This window comes from Orbicella faveolata, unplaced genomic scaffold (assembly GCF_042242905.1).
Source record: "Orbicella faveolata isolate gen_17 unplaced genomic scaffold, um_ofav_v1 contig_1, whole genome shotgun sequence".
Taxonomy (NCBI): Eukaryota; Metazoa; Cnidaria; class Anthozoa; order Scleractinia; family Merulinidae; genus Orbicella; species Orbicella faveolata.
The window spans coordinates 1,613,096-1,630,360 of record NW_028301536.1 but is presented as its reverse complement, the minus strand read 5'-3'; the positions used below and the strand labels follow the sequence as shown (position 1 = coordinate 1,630,360).

General features: G+C 38.4%; 1 protein-coding gene and 1 pseudogene across 1 annotated transcript; one reads left to right on the top strand and one right to left on the bottom strand.

Moving 5' to 3' along the window:
• The first annotated feature begins 37 nt into the window (after window positions 1–37).
• On the top strand, window positions 38–4,883 carry LOC110042615 (beta-2 adrenergic receptor-like; annotated as a pseudogene).
• Window positions 4,884–8,538: 3,655 nt separating this feature from the next.
• On the bottom strand, window positions 8,539–13,128 carry LOC110042661 (uncharacterized). The gene is made up of 2 exons (XM_089284020.1): window positions 9,544–13,128; window positions 8,539–9,072 (listed from the first exon to the last, which is right to left on the bottom strand). The coding sequence occupies exon 1, from the start codon at window positions 13,068–13,070 to the stop codon at window positions 9,546–9,548; it is 3,525 nt and encodes a 1,174-aa protein (XP_089140146.1). The 5' UTR covers window positions 13,071–13,128; the 3' UTR covers window positions 8,539–9,072; window positions 9,544–9,545.
• Window positions 13,129–17,265: the final 4,137 nt, after the last annotated feature.

The following is a 17,265-nucleotide window of genomic DNA, read 5'->3' as shown; positions in this document are numbered from 1 at the left end:
TATCAGTACCACAAAAAAAAAAATAAAATAAAAAAGTTACAAAAAACAAACAAACAAAAAAAGACAGTATGCCTAGCGAAAACAAAACTAGTGGTCTTTTGCTCGAATTCATCAGCCGAAAATACGAAAATACTAAAATTTAGGGAACAGAAGTTGAATCTTTTCGAATTTGTAGTTTAATAGTCTTTTCTCTACGTTCTCTACGTATACAGGCGCTGTTTTAGTCTTTCACAACTGCAGCTATATAAGTATGAAGTTACGGAATTATTACGTTTTACCCTTTTCAGTTGCGTTAATTTAATTCTGTCGAGAAACTTCACGCCATCAATACAGATAAACTTTTCATATTACTTTGTGAAGTTTGATGATGATGGGGAAGTAAACAGTAGGTAAATATTTAAGCAATAGAGCACTTTTTCCGTGTTTGCATAGCCTCGTCTAAACACGAGGAGGGTCGAGTGTTAAGATGAGGCTATGTAAACGCGGAAAAAGTGCTCTGTTGCTTTTATAAAAGAATTCTCAAAAATACGCGCGAATCTAAAACGTCACAACCCGTGTTTACGTACTCTCATTTAAACACACCTATCGACCAATGACCGCGTAATGGCTCGGTTATTTTATAAAATCTTATGTTGATATATTCACATGTATTAATCAAAGCAATGTAGAAACCAAGATTGATTTAAAATAAATGTTGGATGTTGATAATGGTTGTTATTATTTTAATTTACCGATGCATCGGTTACTGACTTACGTGCAATTTCGAGGGACCGTATCCAGGATGAATCAGAGTAGAATTTTTTTTTTTTTATCTGCTCGAACAATTACAAAAATTACAACTAAACTTACACTTCATTTACAAAAAAACAGTCTTCGGAGTACATACATTCGGAGTGCGTAAAAATATTCATTTGCTTGCTCAGTAAGTGTCTCTAGTCTAACATAGCAAAGCTATGATATATATTTAATATTAATAAAGTCACGTTTTTATTTCATTCAGTATGTATTGGAAGTGGAATATTCCTTACTTCATTACAAGGTCCTTGGTAACCAACTTCTACGCCTCGGAGGTCATAGTTAGCGTATGTTATTAGATGTGCACACCTCAACAGGGAACGGAACTTACTTGTGATTCAAAAAACTACAAAAATACGGTTTAACGACGCAAGCAATGTTACTGCGCAATTCTGTCATTTGATAATCTAGGAGTGTATTCGTACGACTGTTTTTGTACAACATCAATTAACTTTTTCATTCACGTCTACACCAAACTGATCCTTCTAGATTCTTGGACATTAAAAAGTCTGGATTCGTCAATAGGCTATTGAAAAGGCTGCAATCTCTGAGATAAATGATTGTATTTCTTGCTATTAACGGTAATTTAAGATAAACCTCTGTCAACTATGATAGAGATCTTCCGACATCGACAAGCAGTGAACTGATAACATGGCGGGACTCAAAAGAATTTGCTTTGTCACCGACCCAGGGCAACATAATAATGTTTCTTTTCTCGTTCATTTGCTGTGAACAGTTAGACCACAACTTATGCAAATAACTTAATGAATTTCCTTGAGAGAAAGCTTTGGAGTGACATATTTTTATGCAATGTAGTATGCCGTCAGGAAAATTACTTCACATAATGTGGACAAATAAACTAAAGGAAACTGAATTTGAATTTCATTTTGTGACCGGAACTGTGTTGATTCTGTTAGGCCCGGTTTAAACGTCACATTTTACATGCGCCGAATCAAATACTAATTTTAGTCGACTCGAATGAATAAGTTTGGCTGATTTGATTTGATTTAAACGTTGCATTTTTTTGCCGAATAAAATTGCTGAGCGCGAGCGATAGCGACGTGGTAATTCCCATTCGAGCAAACACAATTTATTTAACATAATTTATTTAACATAATTTATGAATTAGATTCGGCACATGTAAAATGCGGCGTTCAAATCAACTGTCGAACTTCAGTCGTATATTCGACTGGATCAGTCGAATATTCGACTGAACTCGCATTTAATTGAAATATGTCGCATTTAATTGATTTAAACGTCGCATTTTACATGCACTTAATTCGGCAATTCGATTCGGCGCATGTAAAATGCGACGTTTAAACCGGGCCTTAGGGATAAGATTGATGCGGTAATTCTACAACTTAGTTGATCTTTTATGATCTCTTTTGGTTTGTAGAATTTCTCCAGCTGTTTCTCGAAGGAAAACTCATTTCATGTGAGGAAGAAAGTCGGTGAATTTTCAATGCAAAACGTCACGAAGTCGAAAATCAAGAATTTCAAACGAAAGTGTAAACATGAATACTTCTCTATGTTACTTTTCAAGACAAAAAGGAGAATGTTTTTTTTTTTTTCGGGTAAAAACAGCAAAAATCGGTTCAAATGAGAACCTTCTCGTATGAGCTTGAGGGACTACCTTTAGGCTGCAAATTAATTTCAGACTAGTGTGGCTTTTATCTTTATAAACATTTGCTTTAGCAACGTATTTCGGAATAAAGCGGTGACTAGTTTTTAGCGCGCTGTAACACTTCCCTGATTCTCTTTTGATTTGCCGAGCTTTACAGTAGTCGATTTTGTTTTTGTTTAGAAAATCCAATGGCATTAGGTGTACTAACGACAGCTTTGTCTACAAGGAGCCACGAAGTTGATTCTCTGATTCATGTTATTTCAGATATGTAGCCGGTTTATTGCAAATGTCAGCTCACCGTTATTCACCTTATCACATTCACAATCATGCGAAATTTCAAACAGGCACAACAAGATGTATTTTCGTCGATAACCGTTTTTTTTTAAAATCATTTTTGCTCTTCAAAACGAAATTTATAGCCTTTGTTGAGGCTGCCGATTGCGGTCGTGAAATATGTGCGAAGATCGAATTTCTCGATCAATCTTTTGTTTTCTACAGCGTTTTCAATTCAGTGTAAATGTCCAACTTTTCGCAAAAAAACGTCGTCACTTAAAAACAAACAAAAAAATAGTATTTATTTTTTTGCACGGCGGCAATTTCTTCATAAGGTGGATTATATTTTACAATTGAGTCGTCAAGCCATTCAATATTTACATCACAGAAGTATTTTGAACTTCTTTGCGCGCAATAGTTTTATATATGTGGGGGTTATCTATTTCGTTTCGCGAATCTTCTCTGAGCTAATAATCTATATATCATGGTTTATAATAATTTGAAGTAGGAGCTGAAGTGAACTGCTAACTGCTATATCTCGGTTCTTCCGAAATTCTTCACAACTGTGAATTAAGAAGGCACAATTGAACGCAACAAGTTCCCGACAACATCTGGGGTCTGTTAGGAAAGATTAACCATTAAAGAACTTCAGTTTGTGCAACTAATTCTCGAGGAAACTGTCTCGTCGTTGTTGACAAGAAACTCAATGGAAGCGAACGTGTCACAGCCCAACGTTCCCCGAGCGGTTTTTTCCAACACTGATGAACCGTTCGATGGGTCAAGTGGTTGTAGATGTTGGACCTCTCTTCCTCATAAACCTAACAGCTCTGTTTGGAAATACGCTGCTCTGCATCGCTTTCTTAAAGAACAACCACCTAAGATCGGTAACAAACATATTTGTTTTAACGCTGGCCGTCGGTGATATTATCATGTCGCTTACCTGTATGCCACTATCAGAAGGATCGCTCGTTGCCGGAGAATGGATCTTTGGAGATCTTCTTTGCCACATTCAAGGATTTCTCGCCCACTTTTTAGCGTTTCTTTCGCTTCAAATGATGGCAATCACTGCCGTAAATCGATACTTTCGAGTCATGAAACCAGATTTATACAAATAGATCTTCACCCCTGGCTATACAACTTTGATAATACTGTCGGCAAGTTTGCTGTCCGCCGGGATTTTGGGAAGCATAACGTTCGCGCAGCATGGGAACTTGTTCGTGTTCCACCCTGGTGAGACAATCTGCGTCAATTTGTATCGTAGCTTAATAAGCACCCAAGTATACACCACCTTCTCTAGCGTTACGTTCGTCTTTCTACCTGCCATAGTAATCATATGGTGTTATACCAAGGTCTTTAGATCCATCAGAAGGCACTTTCGACGATTGGCCGCCAGAAAGATGTCCCGTGCATCTATTAACAGCATAAATCCAGCAGAGATTGTTGTCACTCGCACTGTGTTTGCAATCGTCTTAGCATTTTTTATTTGCTGGATTCCTTGCATTGTTATTGATTTGGTGGACATCACGAGAGATGACTGGTTCGACCGCCGAGTGTACCTGGCGTACACTTATTTTGCCTACACCTCCAGCGCCATAAACCCCATCATCATGTACGGCATCATGAACAGGTCGTTCCGAGTGGAATACCTAAAGCTCCTAAGATGTCGCTGGAAAACGGAGATTTAACTCGCTGATTTTTATTATTATTTGATCCAGGCCTCAAAATGAAAATAGATTCGTTAATAGATCGCACTGCTTCGCTAGAATCGATGTTTTACCTTGACTAAGGACAGTATTAGTCTGGCTACGAACACGAACTCATCACCTAATTAAGTTCGCGTGTTTCTCGTTAGGATAGGATATACATGTAGATAAAACTGTTTTCTACTCTTGATAATCAGCTCGATGTTAAAGGATTGAACATATACTAATTGAAATTACGGCGAAACAAAACAATTTAATTCAGACGAAAAATTAAACGAAACTCGAGCAGATCATGATCTTTCCTTTCCATCCAGGCTATGTTTAACATTTTAAATCGTTAGTTTAATTTGACAAAGGCTGCTATAAAGCAAAGAAAATGTTACACTTATGAGTAAGAGATGCACAAACTAAATAATTAATCTTAATCTGAATTTGTAACTGAAATTTAAAAAATGCATATGGTCAAAAAAGATGTTTCATTCTCGAGATTAAACGGATCTAATATTTGAGTCGTGTAGTAATAAAAAGGTCCAATTAAAGTATGTTGACATTGTTAGTCCAACTTGAAACAATCATCAACAAGAAAAAGCAAACATATCATTAAAACATTTCTCTCAACTTCTCTTAAAAAGACTAAGCTAGCCGCTTTCATTGTATCATTATATTAAGCCTTTGCTACCAAAGAATTTGTGAATTCTGCTCTTTGGATCGATGGCAACGAAGGACCAGGCCGGTTACTTCAGCGGGTAATGACGAAATAAGTTATCTCATTATGAGTTGAGGTGCTAATATAACCTGTATTTCGGTAAGACAGGTTTGCGTGCACCTGAAGTTTGACAGCTGTTAATCGAGGCCGTTTTGTAGCATTACTAGTAAAGGTTCTCAAATTGAATTGAATGCGAATTTAAACCAGAATCTGGTGCAGCCCAAAGCGCTGTCCATGATACAATCCAGGCAAAATATCAAGGATATTCTCCCCACATACTGTTCTGTATCAATTTTCTTCGTTTTAAGCATACATTAGTAGATAAAGTATATCGCTTAACCAAACCAGAAAATCTCAGCAAGCATTAAATTGCAAACTGGAGCAGAGCTAGCAATGAAAGCCTCAGGACATCGGACGCGATTACGTTTTTGCGGGCTAAGCAGAAATTGGAATATTTTATTGGCAATAAAAAAATCTCTTTTATTACGAATAAAGATTTGTATTTAAAATGTCCTCTTCCTTGAGCGGAAATCACAGCTCGTTGTTTTAACAGTTCTTGGTCTTATATATCAGAGCATCTTTGTGTAGATTTGACATGATTGGCATCCAATATTAACACACGTATCTTAATGTTGTATCACTTTAACACAGTTGTACACCTGCCGTGTATGTGACAAAAACACATTCGCCGAACAAAGGCTTCCAGTATTCTAACATTTCTACGTGATTGAATTGAGACTCTCATTTTGACGTTTCCTGACCATAAACGTCTCCTTGAATAAAACGCGAACCTAAAGGAGTAGTTTATAAATGGCGTAAGTGTTATAGAGGCTTGATGCTTTTAATACGAAGTTGTTAATACGTACTTTTTGTTGTCTATCTTTCGACTGGCACCTGATGCACTTAACAATCAACGCATGCTAATATATCAACTAATCAACAGACTTCGCCTGTAACAATATTTAGTGAAGTGAAGTCTCGTATAGTTACGTCATGTTACCCGCCCCTACATCTAAAGATATTCATCCACTAGAAGCTATGCGACCGCGCACGATAGATGGCAGGTAAACCCCTGTAACGATATGCGACCGTACTGATGACAAACGATAAAATATCCAGGAATATCTGCGGCTTACAGGTTGCAGTGAACTTTGTTGGTGGTTATTTAAAGAAAATTATCGGATAACTCTGAGGAATTATTGATTTGCACCTTGTTAGTTATAAATCCGTTTCTATTGTTTCCATTCTTGATTCTCTTTTGTATTTCATAATTTTGGCGCGAAATGAACTTATTATTATTCCACGTGACCGGTCACGGGACATGAGGTCGAAGACGAACTGAAACATTTTTAAGCCAAGGTCAAAGTGCATTAGCACTGTAAGCCAATACCAACACTAGCAAGTTGGATTTAACTCTACAAAGATGATATTTCAACTATTACATCAAAAGAAAAAAGGCACAACATGTAACCAAGATCCGCTGTGTATCGTGAGAAGACTTTAATACTTAATCTTAATGTTTTATAAGAATATACTTTATAAGTATATCGACACTGAAATTTGTTGAATTTTAAGAACATTTCAAGAAAAAACCTGTTGGGAATTTGAAAAGGCCATGATTTTGCGGTGTTTTGAAAATTTGTAAGTACAATACCATTATATTTTAACTAAATCGTATAAAACTCTTCCTTTCTCTAAACGGCAAAACTAACCAAAAAACAACAAACTCAGCACCAGCCGTATGTTCGATGCTAATAAAATTTCTGCGAGAAGTAATGTGTCTAATCAGACTTTATTGTCTGCAGTCTGCCTCCAAAGCTATTCTATCGTCAAGAAAGTCATTATTCGATAGGTAATTTTACAATAACTGTCTAATTTCTCGCGCGCTGATTGGCTCATTTTTATCTTCAATAAGAGTAAAGACGGAAAAAATTTTAATTTGTGCAAGCTTTCAAGTTCAACTTTCAGCTGTCAAACTACCAACTTTTTAACCAATGAGATTTTATGGACTTTTTTAAGTAAGCAATCAAAAAGCGAGAAAAGCTATCGACAATGTTCGCGTCATTTTGAATAAAATTCACTTATCTTTGTTTACGGCACGTTTACGCGTCTTTTCCCCTCCATTTATTCCCGGTATTTGACCAGTTTTGGGTCTTTTTATTGTAAAAAACAAATTGACATCAGTTTTTTTATGCGTCTGTCCTCTTATTGATGATAAATTTCGTCATAACATTGTCCAAGTTTACCGCGGAACCACTCTCCTGCGGTTCGTGGTTCCACAGTCATTTTGACAGTTATGCCGCCATTTATCATCAATAAGAGGACAGACACGTAAAAACTGACGTCAATTTGTTATCTGACGTTTTATTGACATAGTCCAGTTTGTATTCCTTTAACTAATCTTAGAATATTTACAAGAATATTTTCAGCCTATAATCGGCAGAAAAATAAGAATATTTAGCCTGGCCCGGAAAGAAATATTCTTATAGAAAAAAAAACTGTAGCTTTTTTCGCCGTAAACTTTTCTCATTTGCTTTGCAAGTAAACTTCAACGTAAATTCGAGGAAATTTCCGACAGAATCTGTAAAATTGTGCGAAATTGCATCCGTTCACATTGGAATATATCTAACCGAATTCTCAAAAACATGCCCGCATTGACTCAAAGACAGTCCCAGCGGCCAGAAGTCCTCTGACCACCCCCCTGGCTAGGAGATTGGCCCCTCACGCATGCACGTGGCATGGACCACTCCAGCAGGGTGCCATGTCAACACAGAAGCCTCAAACAAGGTCAAACAACTGAGTAAAATACCCAGAAACACAGTCAATTTCAAGCTTATTGAACACTGAAAACTCAAATTCTAGCTAGTTGGGGGTGTCAGTAAAAGACACCCTCCCCTCCCCCCTGCTTTTGACAGCTGGCCCCCAGCAAGTCACCAGCAGATAGGCCAGTCATTGGGTCATGTGCCCAGCCTAGCCTTGACGGAGCCCCCCTGGGTTTAAGGCCGCTGGCTTAGCCTGGATTCGGGCGAAGCCCGAATCCAGGCAAAAACCTAGCGGGCATGTTTTTGCGAATTCGCTCAGGTATATAATAATAAAATAGAATGAAGCGTTCGCTGGTAAAAATTATTTAAAATATGAGCTTTCGACAACCATTTTTCTTTGTTCGACGGATAACAATTTGTAACAAAATGAAACGTTAAAAATTTGAATTTCACCAGAAATGTAAGGATTGAAATCCACCAATCACAGACGACATCGTGCTTAACGGGTAATGATCAGTGTGTAATGTGTGATCAGTCGATGAAGACCCTCAATAAACAGTCGAAACGTCGCAATCTAAGTCTAAAGTGACTATATGCCGAGAAAACGACCATACTTTATAAGTATTGAATCTTGCTGTGACGAACCACAAAATAACACAATACAGTACAATGCAATGTAATGCAATAGAAATTTATTGTGTGACACTCTTAGTTATATGTGAGGTGTGACATCGCATGAAAGAAAATGGCACACAGTTATTCCACAGAAATCAAAATTAAAAGTAAATATTATAATGTATGAGTAAAATTTTTTTAAAAAAATATATAAGTCAGGATCATGAAATACAATCTAAAATAATTACACGTTATGCTAAAAAGTAAAAACGATAATCATATATACAATCAAACTGACGCTAGCATTTTTGTCTGCGCAATTGACACCTTCAAACCTCTCATTAACACTTTCTTGCTTAAATGAGCTTTTTGATTGATTTATGTTGTAATTTTTGTCCCTTATCCGATGATTTATTTTAAAGTTAGGTGCTTGTAACAGACAGTTGTGCTTGTAACAGACAATGGCCATAAAAGAAAATCAACGCAGCATTGCCTTTCTATTTTACACTGTCCTTGCAGAAGTTTCTTGTTTTCTTGGTTCATTGCTTGATTTTGTATTTGTATGGAGTACTCCATCGGCGAGGTCTTTCCTTCCTACAAAACCGAAAAAAAACTAATTTGAAGATATCTAAAATCCCAACCATTGTGTAACAGTAATTTCTGTTACGCAAAAGATAAAACCTGAAGAAATATATTATACATTCAGAGATGATGATTACAGTTTAATTCTTAAATCGCAGACATACGCGTCCAATCATGTCCCAGAACACTTTACTTTTTAAGCATAAGTCCCAAATTTACGGTCGAGAAATGACAAGAATAAGGAATCTCATCGCCGCACAAGAAAGTCTGTTGTTGAAAGAAAAATTTTTCTCAATAACTGATTGGAAGTGAAAATCTTTTGATTCACTTCTGTAACTCTTTTGTGTACAGCACAGCTAGATTTTGCCCTTTTAAACACAAATTAAAAGAAGAAGAGTAGGGAGTTTCAATTTTTCTTTAGGTCGCGTGGCCAACTAACTAACCAAATTTATAAAATAATTTCTTCGCTAGCAAAAAACATACCTTTATTTTTCAAACGCAAATGTGACGTCATCTCCAATCAGCATAAACGGGGCCCATCTGGAAACCTTGGTAAAGCCGTGATCTCTCATCCACTTCATGGCCGCGTGAAGAGATACACTGGCACTTTCTCCATGAACAAGGTGCTCGTAAAAACGACTCATCAACTTCTTTGTTGCACTGTCGTCTAGAGCCCACAGTGTCACCAACACCGAGCGTGCACCGGCTCCTAGAAACGCGCGAGCGATTCCAACAACTCCCTCGGCTCTAATTCGTCCACGGCCACTGTGACAACAGCTTAGTACAACCAGTTTAGCCCGCACTTTGACTTTTGAAATGTCGGACATTTTCAAAAGGTAGTCGTCTTCTTGTGGAATTCCGGTTACTGTAGTAGATCCTGGATGGACCGGCTCCACAGGGGCAAGAGCAATTTCTCCTCTTTCAGCATTACCATGTGCAGCAATATGTATCAGACTCACTGAATTCAGCTTCTCAAGTACCGCTTTCTTTGTTGCGTCCTGTCCTAACAAAGGCCAAACGCCCAGCCGTCGTGCGATCATCTCTGCTTCCTTTCTTGCACCAGGCAATGGTACGAACTTTTTATTGACTTCTTCCCTGTAAATCACCACACCAACATCAGGATCACCCACTACCAGAGCATCAGTCTGACAGTGATAGTCTGCAGGACTGTCCTGAATGAGCTGCAGAGTCGACAAAGAAGGAACTACGCGGATTCTGAAACGCTCCGATAAATATTTCCCACTTTCATTGAGTAAAGCTGGAAATGGAACACGATACAGGTTGCGATCAGGAACAATGATGATTTCGGGCTCGTCAAGTAAGTCGGATACAGGATTGACAAGCAGTTCGTAGAATAATGTTAGACTCGGTTCGGGATCATCCGTATTCCCAGGCTTACCTTGTCGCACAGTTGCGGGAATCTCTTCCTGACAAGATTCAGGATTTGTTTCAATGTTATTGCCATTCAAGGATCGATCTTCGCAAATCTCCTCGGGTAAAATACCAAAGTCTCGGAAGCTTTCAGCCATGATAGCAAAAAATTCATCCAAACTTTCAGCAACCTTTGCTAATCTTGTGTAAAGAGTCTTTTTATCCACTTCAAGTTTTCGGAACTGAATGACTCCGCTTGTCTTGAGAATCCACAAAAACACTATTTGATGAGAATAAGAAATATATAGACAAGTAGAGTTACTTTCTTTCTTCATGACATTTTCAACAACAGTCCATGATTGCGGGTCAGCTGATATGCGATTTTCAACAGAGTACTGAGTTGCCATCAAGTCTGCTAAGGCTCTAGCTCGTCCAAGCTCTGCAACATGAAGAGCAGCCTTAGGATCTCCAGCAGAACGAAACAATTCACTGAGCTGCTGGTAGGGAAAAACATGCATGTCTGCGAAGGATATCTTCATTTCATCACTGTCTTGAAGAAGACCTCGCATTTTTTCGGATTTTCCAATACTTCGAAACAAAAGAGAAAAAGCTTCCTGAAGGTTGTTTTGTGATAACTTCGTCAATGTAAGACTACAATAGCCATGAAACTCTGTTTCAAGGTCTCCGATATTTTCACTTATTGACAGTGCCTTCGCAAGATATGCTTCGGCCACGTCATGATCGCCGCGAGATTCAAGCACTTCCCCAAGGCTGAGGTAAGTTTTTGCTTCTACTTCTCTGTCACCAATTTCAAGTGCAATCGCAATTGCTTTCTCAAAGCAGGCTTGAGCTTTATTTTTACCACCAAGGGATTTATGAAAACGACCTTCCATTGTGTAGCAAGCTGCCTCTGCTTTTTTATCACCAATTTCAATGCTGATCGCAAGCGCTTTGTCATAATATTCTTTAGCCTTGACATATAGACCGAGAGAATGAAACACATTTCCTATGTAGCCATAACATATTCCTTCTCCTCGTCTGTCACCAATTTCCATGCTGATCACGAGTGCTTTTTCATAATATTCTCTAGCCTTGATATATTCACCGAGAGAATCAAACACATTTCCTAGGTTTCCATACGATGTTCCTTCTTTCGCTCTGTCACCAATTTCCATTTCGATCGCAAGTGCTTCTTCATAATATTCTTTAGCCTTGACAAATTCACCGAGAGAAAGAAACACATTTCCTAGGTTTCCATACAATGTTCCTTCTTTCGCTCTGTCACCAATCTCCATGTTGATCGCAAGTGCTTTTTCATAATATTCTTTAGCCTTGACATATTCACCGAGAGAACGAAACACACTTCCTAGGTTTCCATACAATGTTCCTTCTTTCGCTCTGTCACCAATTTCCATTTTGATCGCAAGTGCTTTTTCATAATATTCTTTAGCCTTGACATATTTACCGAGAGAATGAAACACATTTCCTAGGTTTCCATACCATGTTCCTTCTCCTTGTCTGTGACCAATTTCCATTTCGATCGCAAGTGCTTTTTCATAATATTCTTTAGCCTTGACATATTCACCGAGAGAATGAAACACATTTCCTAGGTTTCCATACCGTGTTCCTTCTGCTTGTCTGTCACCAATTTCCATGCTGATCGCAAGTGCTTTGTCATAATATTCTTTAGCTTTGACATATTCACCGAGAGAATGAAACACAGTTCCTAGGTGTCCATAGCATGTTCCTTCTCCTTGTGTGTCACCAATTTCCATGTTGATCGCAAGTGCTTTTTCATAATATTCTTTAGCCTTGACATATTCACCGAGAGAATCAAACACAGTTCCTAAGTTTCCATACCATGTTCCTTCTTTCGCTCTGTCACCAATTTCCATGCTGATCGCAAGTGCTTTTTCGTAATATTCTTTAGCCTTGACATATTCACCGAGAGATTCCAACACATTTCCTAGGTTTCCATAGCATGTTCCTTCATTCGCTCTGTCACCAATTTCCATGCTGATCGCAAGTGCTTTTTCATAATATTCTTTAGCCTTGATATATTCACAGAGAGAATGAAACACATTTCCTAGGTTTCCATAACATTTTCCTTCTATTGCTCTGTCACCAATTTCCACGCTTATCGCAAGTGCTTTTTCATGATATTTTTCAGCCTTGACGTATTCACCGAGTAAAGTAAACAGATTTCCTAGACCTCCAAAAGCGATTGCTTCTCCTCTCCTGTCACTTGTTTTTTGCATGACAAGGATTGCTCTCCCATAAAGTTCTTTTGCCTCAGCATACATACTTTGACTCTGATATATCTGTGCCAGTGCTATGCTAAGCACACCTTCTTGACCTGCATCACAACACTCGTGGTGAATGTTGAGAAGTTTCCTGCCGCAAGCTATTGCATTCGAGTGATCGCTAACACGGCAGTACGCCTTAAACATGGTATGGTAAATTTTTCTGTACATTCTTTGCTGTAATGGCTTTTGTACACTCAGCACTTTATTACTGAGCAAAAGTAAGCTTTCATTGCATAACTCGATGGCTTTTAGAGTACGACCGATGTTGAGAAGGAAATTAGCGACAAGGAGGGCTATACAGATGGCTTGCATAACTTCTTCTAAGTAATTCATGACGCTTTCCTCAGTAAGTCCTGTAACTGAAAATAAACCAAATAAGGGTGATTGTAGAATTTTGCCGTATTACGTAATGAGCTTTGTGTAATTACAAAGAAGAGTAAAGGGACTCGAAAAAGCCATGTTTTAGCAAATTAGCCTTCCAAACCTGTGCATTTCATCTTTAAGTCAGATGGACTAAAGAAATAAAAGGTAAAGGAGTGCTTGCTGTTAAAGGACCGAGTTTATTTCGTGTGTACAAGTTCAATTTCTCTATTTTGTACTTGACATTTCCGATTCGTTCAAACCACAAAATGTTGACTATGAATGTACAAATCAACTTTGGCTACAGGAAACTTTTCATGAGTAAATTCAACTTCACTAAAAGTCAGAGTGATTATTCAGGTCCTTACGTGAATAAGCTTCTTAAACAGAGTTGAAGAATGATGTTTATGGTAAACGACAAATGGCGAAAATCGCGTCTTAATTTGTTTTCTTTCCTTACATGTACCTACAATCTTTAAATCAATCCAACACAAAAATAGACGAACAAATTTTTCTAGTCACCGCCGTATAAACGGCTAAGCATTTAGTCAGTGCAAAAGTCTCTCATTTGTCGTAAACGTTTTTTAATTACCACTCTATTATCATTAGGTTTTTCCTAAATTTCAAGGCGCGGTAGCATTTCGCTTGTAACTTAGAAGAGCTACTTTGAAGTATTTATACCTTGGCTAAACAATATTTTCGTTAGTTTAGTTCAGCTCGTAAAGAATATAAAGTTGAGGCTTGCAATTTAAGACAAGTTGTACTCACCTTGCCAATGTTCAGTGAATGTTGAAATAAAAGCCTGAACACCAGTTTGTATTCCTAGCATGGAGTGAACTTTACTGTCAGGTTTGTTTTACACTATTCGCTTTTGAAAGTAAAACACCGGATATCCGTAAATAATTCATAAAATCAGACGTTGCACGAGGAAAGTAGAAAATGAAAGTTTCAAGTTTGTCATGTCAGATTTTTCATTTTCCAAAAAAACTGAAATTTTGGAATGTTTGTCTCTAACTAGTAAGTATGATTTTGTATTTATTGTGAGATGGGCACGCATAATCCTCCATCCTGAATTGTTTACATAAAACGCATTAGTTAGCCGTTTAGAGACTACTGAAATTCTGCTCTGAATTAATCAAGTTTGAAGGCAAACTTTTTTGCGTTACCATTGCTTTTTTAAAGGTTTATTTTAAAAATGCATTTAGGGGCAAAACACTTTCCCAAAAATACGATATTAATTCGAATTAGAAACGGTCTTCTTGCAAACACAGTATTTCGCTTTTGAAGGAAAAAAGAATGATCCGAGTATTTATTGAAAGAAGACAGATTGCCATATGACGTCAATATGACGTGAAGATGTAGACAAACCATCCACAGTTTTTCTTTTTCCTTACTTTTTGGGGTGAGAAGCGAAAAGAGACGCAAAAACCAAAAATGTCACACATAAAATCGGAGGGGCGGCGACGGTGGGGTCTGGAATAGGGTTGGGGTGGAATGGAGAGGGCTGAGGAAAAGAGAGATACTAGTCTCGCCTCCTAATAGGCCAGGATCTCGACTCACGTGACACCCGGAGGAAAACTTGATTAGCGACAAGTCGGTACCCCACCGAGCAATCCGTACTTAAGATTATACCTGTTTGTTTAAGTACAAAGAAAACGATTAGGCGATGAAAACAAATTTTCTAGATAAACCACCGTGTTCTTAAAAACATTAACTCAAGAGTTCTGAATACCTAATGAACCTTTTCAGAATGTTTCGATGGTATTTCAGGCGGTTTGGTCGAGCCTTAGTTCGTATTTTAGCGAGACACAGTCGAGCCATTATACCCTTGGAGAGACCAAAAGAGTCTGATGTTTGTCGCTGAAGGGTAACAAAAAATAGGTATTTAACGTACCCAAATTCTGTCATGCGGCGACATCATATCAGTGATTTGATATTGCAGGTTCTCAGGACAGTAGACACAGCTTTTGAATCGCGACTTTGGCTAGGGTACCTGGTACAACAGTAAATCAAGATAATATGTCCGCCAGTTGACTCTATTCTCATCACCGGTCATGTTGTTAGGAGAAATTAGATATTGGTCAACCAGGCGCCTTTTCAAACAGCACAGTGACAAAGGATCATGCCTGCAACCAAGGGCGGATGATCCATGAACCTCTTCCGGGGTAAATTGGGAATGGTTATTTTAAGCACTTAACTGCCTGACTGATGAAACATTGTCCCATCTGTTGGTTTTATTTTCGTGAGGTCGCTGTAAAGTAGTATGCGAAAAAAATGAGGTTGCCACGCACGAGGTATGAGGTCACGACAACGTGAGCAATATGACACTAGTAGTACATGCAACGAAACTGAAAATAGATTTCAAAAAATTATCATTGGGAACTGCCAATCGTTTTGTTAAATCATCCTCACTTGTTGTAACGAAAACCGTCAAACAAATAAAAGCTTCTGGATAGCTTATGTTAAAATTGAATCATTTTATTTCAATAAAAGTGGTCGCAAATTATATTCTCAGTCTTATTACTGATCTTTGGATTCTTTTTTTTGTTCTATTGATTTTAAATAGGTTGTGCTGTCATCCAGCAAAAAAAGAGACACTTCGTTTCGTGTACACGATGGAAGCGCTATCGTCAACTAAAACCACAGCGTCCTTGCAGAGTTCTCCACACAGTGGGCGCAGTTTGATCCAAGCTCAATCGCTTACATTTAATATAGGCGGTACTATTGAGTGACAGTAACACAGCTAGTCACACTAAGACAGCCACATTAAATATTCTAACGCTGTGATCCAAGCCACAGCTTGCAGCTGTAAACATGAGCAAACTTCAGAGTCTCTTTTTTGTATCAATCGCAACCGTCGAACGGCAAGCACGTGACAAATCCTGCATGTTATGAGGCACATGACGTAAAGGATAAATTCCGTTGAAAGAGAAACAAAAAATTAAACAAAATGCAGGTGATATTTTTTCAGTACAAGCTAATCCATTAGTTTTAATAAACGTACGAAAATTTACGGAACAGAAACGTATTCCGTAGCTTTCGAACGTAGATAGGTTTTCATAAACAAGGATACAATTGGTTCAAAGCTTGCTCCTTCTTTTAGACCAATCCCCAATACTAGTGTTACCTACGTAGATTAACAAGAGCTAGTTAGGTGTTAAATTAATCACCAGTTAATTAATTAATTGTTAATTAATAATTATTAATAGTAAAGCTAATTAAGACATATATTATCTAATTGTAGGACGTAGGTGTAAACAAGCTAAGACAACTCAACAGCTAAATAATGACCACATACTACCTGGAGTTTTCAGTGAGCTGTGGTGCGATATCTACAGCTGTAGCCGGTTCACCAACATCTAAGGGACTGGAAACCGCTTGCCAGGCATCTTTAGTAGGGTCTTTATAACCCCACATAATAACCTACGGTAAATAAAAACAACAGCGGTATTAGAACTCAGTATCAGCAGCAACAACAACGCCTCTTAAGATCACGAGAGGTGAGGGGGACGGGGGGAGGCTTGTGGGCGGCGGGGGGGGGGGGAAATCGCAGGTCCAGGGTCCCGGATCGAGCTTACGTTTTTGTCCCGTGAAGCTGTAGCGAAGTACTTGTCATCTCCACTCCATGCGCATGGCCAAATAACTATGGCATGTTGATTATTTTTGTCACTCCGAGCCGCGAGTCTGAACAGAGGTCCTGTAATAAGAAAACAAATCCCATCACGTTAGTTACTCTCTGTAATTAATAGAATTCTGCTTGAACACTAGTGCAAATGCTGTAACCTGATTGGCTGAGCCAATGCACACTATTAGTAGTGTGCAGTGGCTTGGTGTGGTTTGTACAGCACCGCAAATGATCCCCGACCGGAAATGATCCCCAGACCGAATATGATCCCCAAATTGGACCGCAAATGATCCCCGACCGCAAATGGTCCCCAGACCGAATATGATCCCCAAATTGGACCGCAAATGGTCCCCAGACCGAAAATGATCCCCAAATTGGACCGCAAATGATCCCCGACCGCAAATGATCCCCAGACCGAAAATGATCCCCAAATTGGACCGCAAATGATCCCGCCGGAAAACGAGGAACGGCATGGAGTTTGCTTCCATGTTTTTATTTATTCCTTTCATTTTCATCATCCAAACGATAAATGAAAAGAAAAAA

Bases quoted from the DNA above. Each gene is read 5' to 3' on its own strand.
- LOC110042661 (XM_089284020.1), bottom strand. From the start codon at position 13,070: ATGAATTACTTAGAAGAAGTTATGCAAGCCATCTGTATAGCCCTCCTT.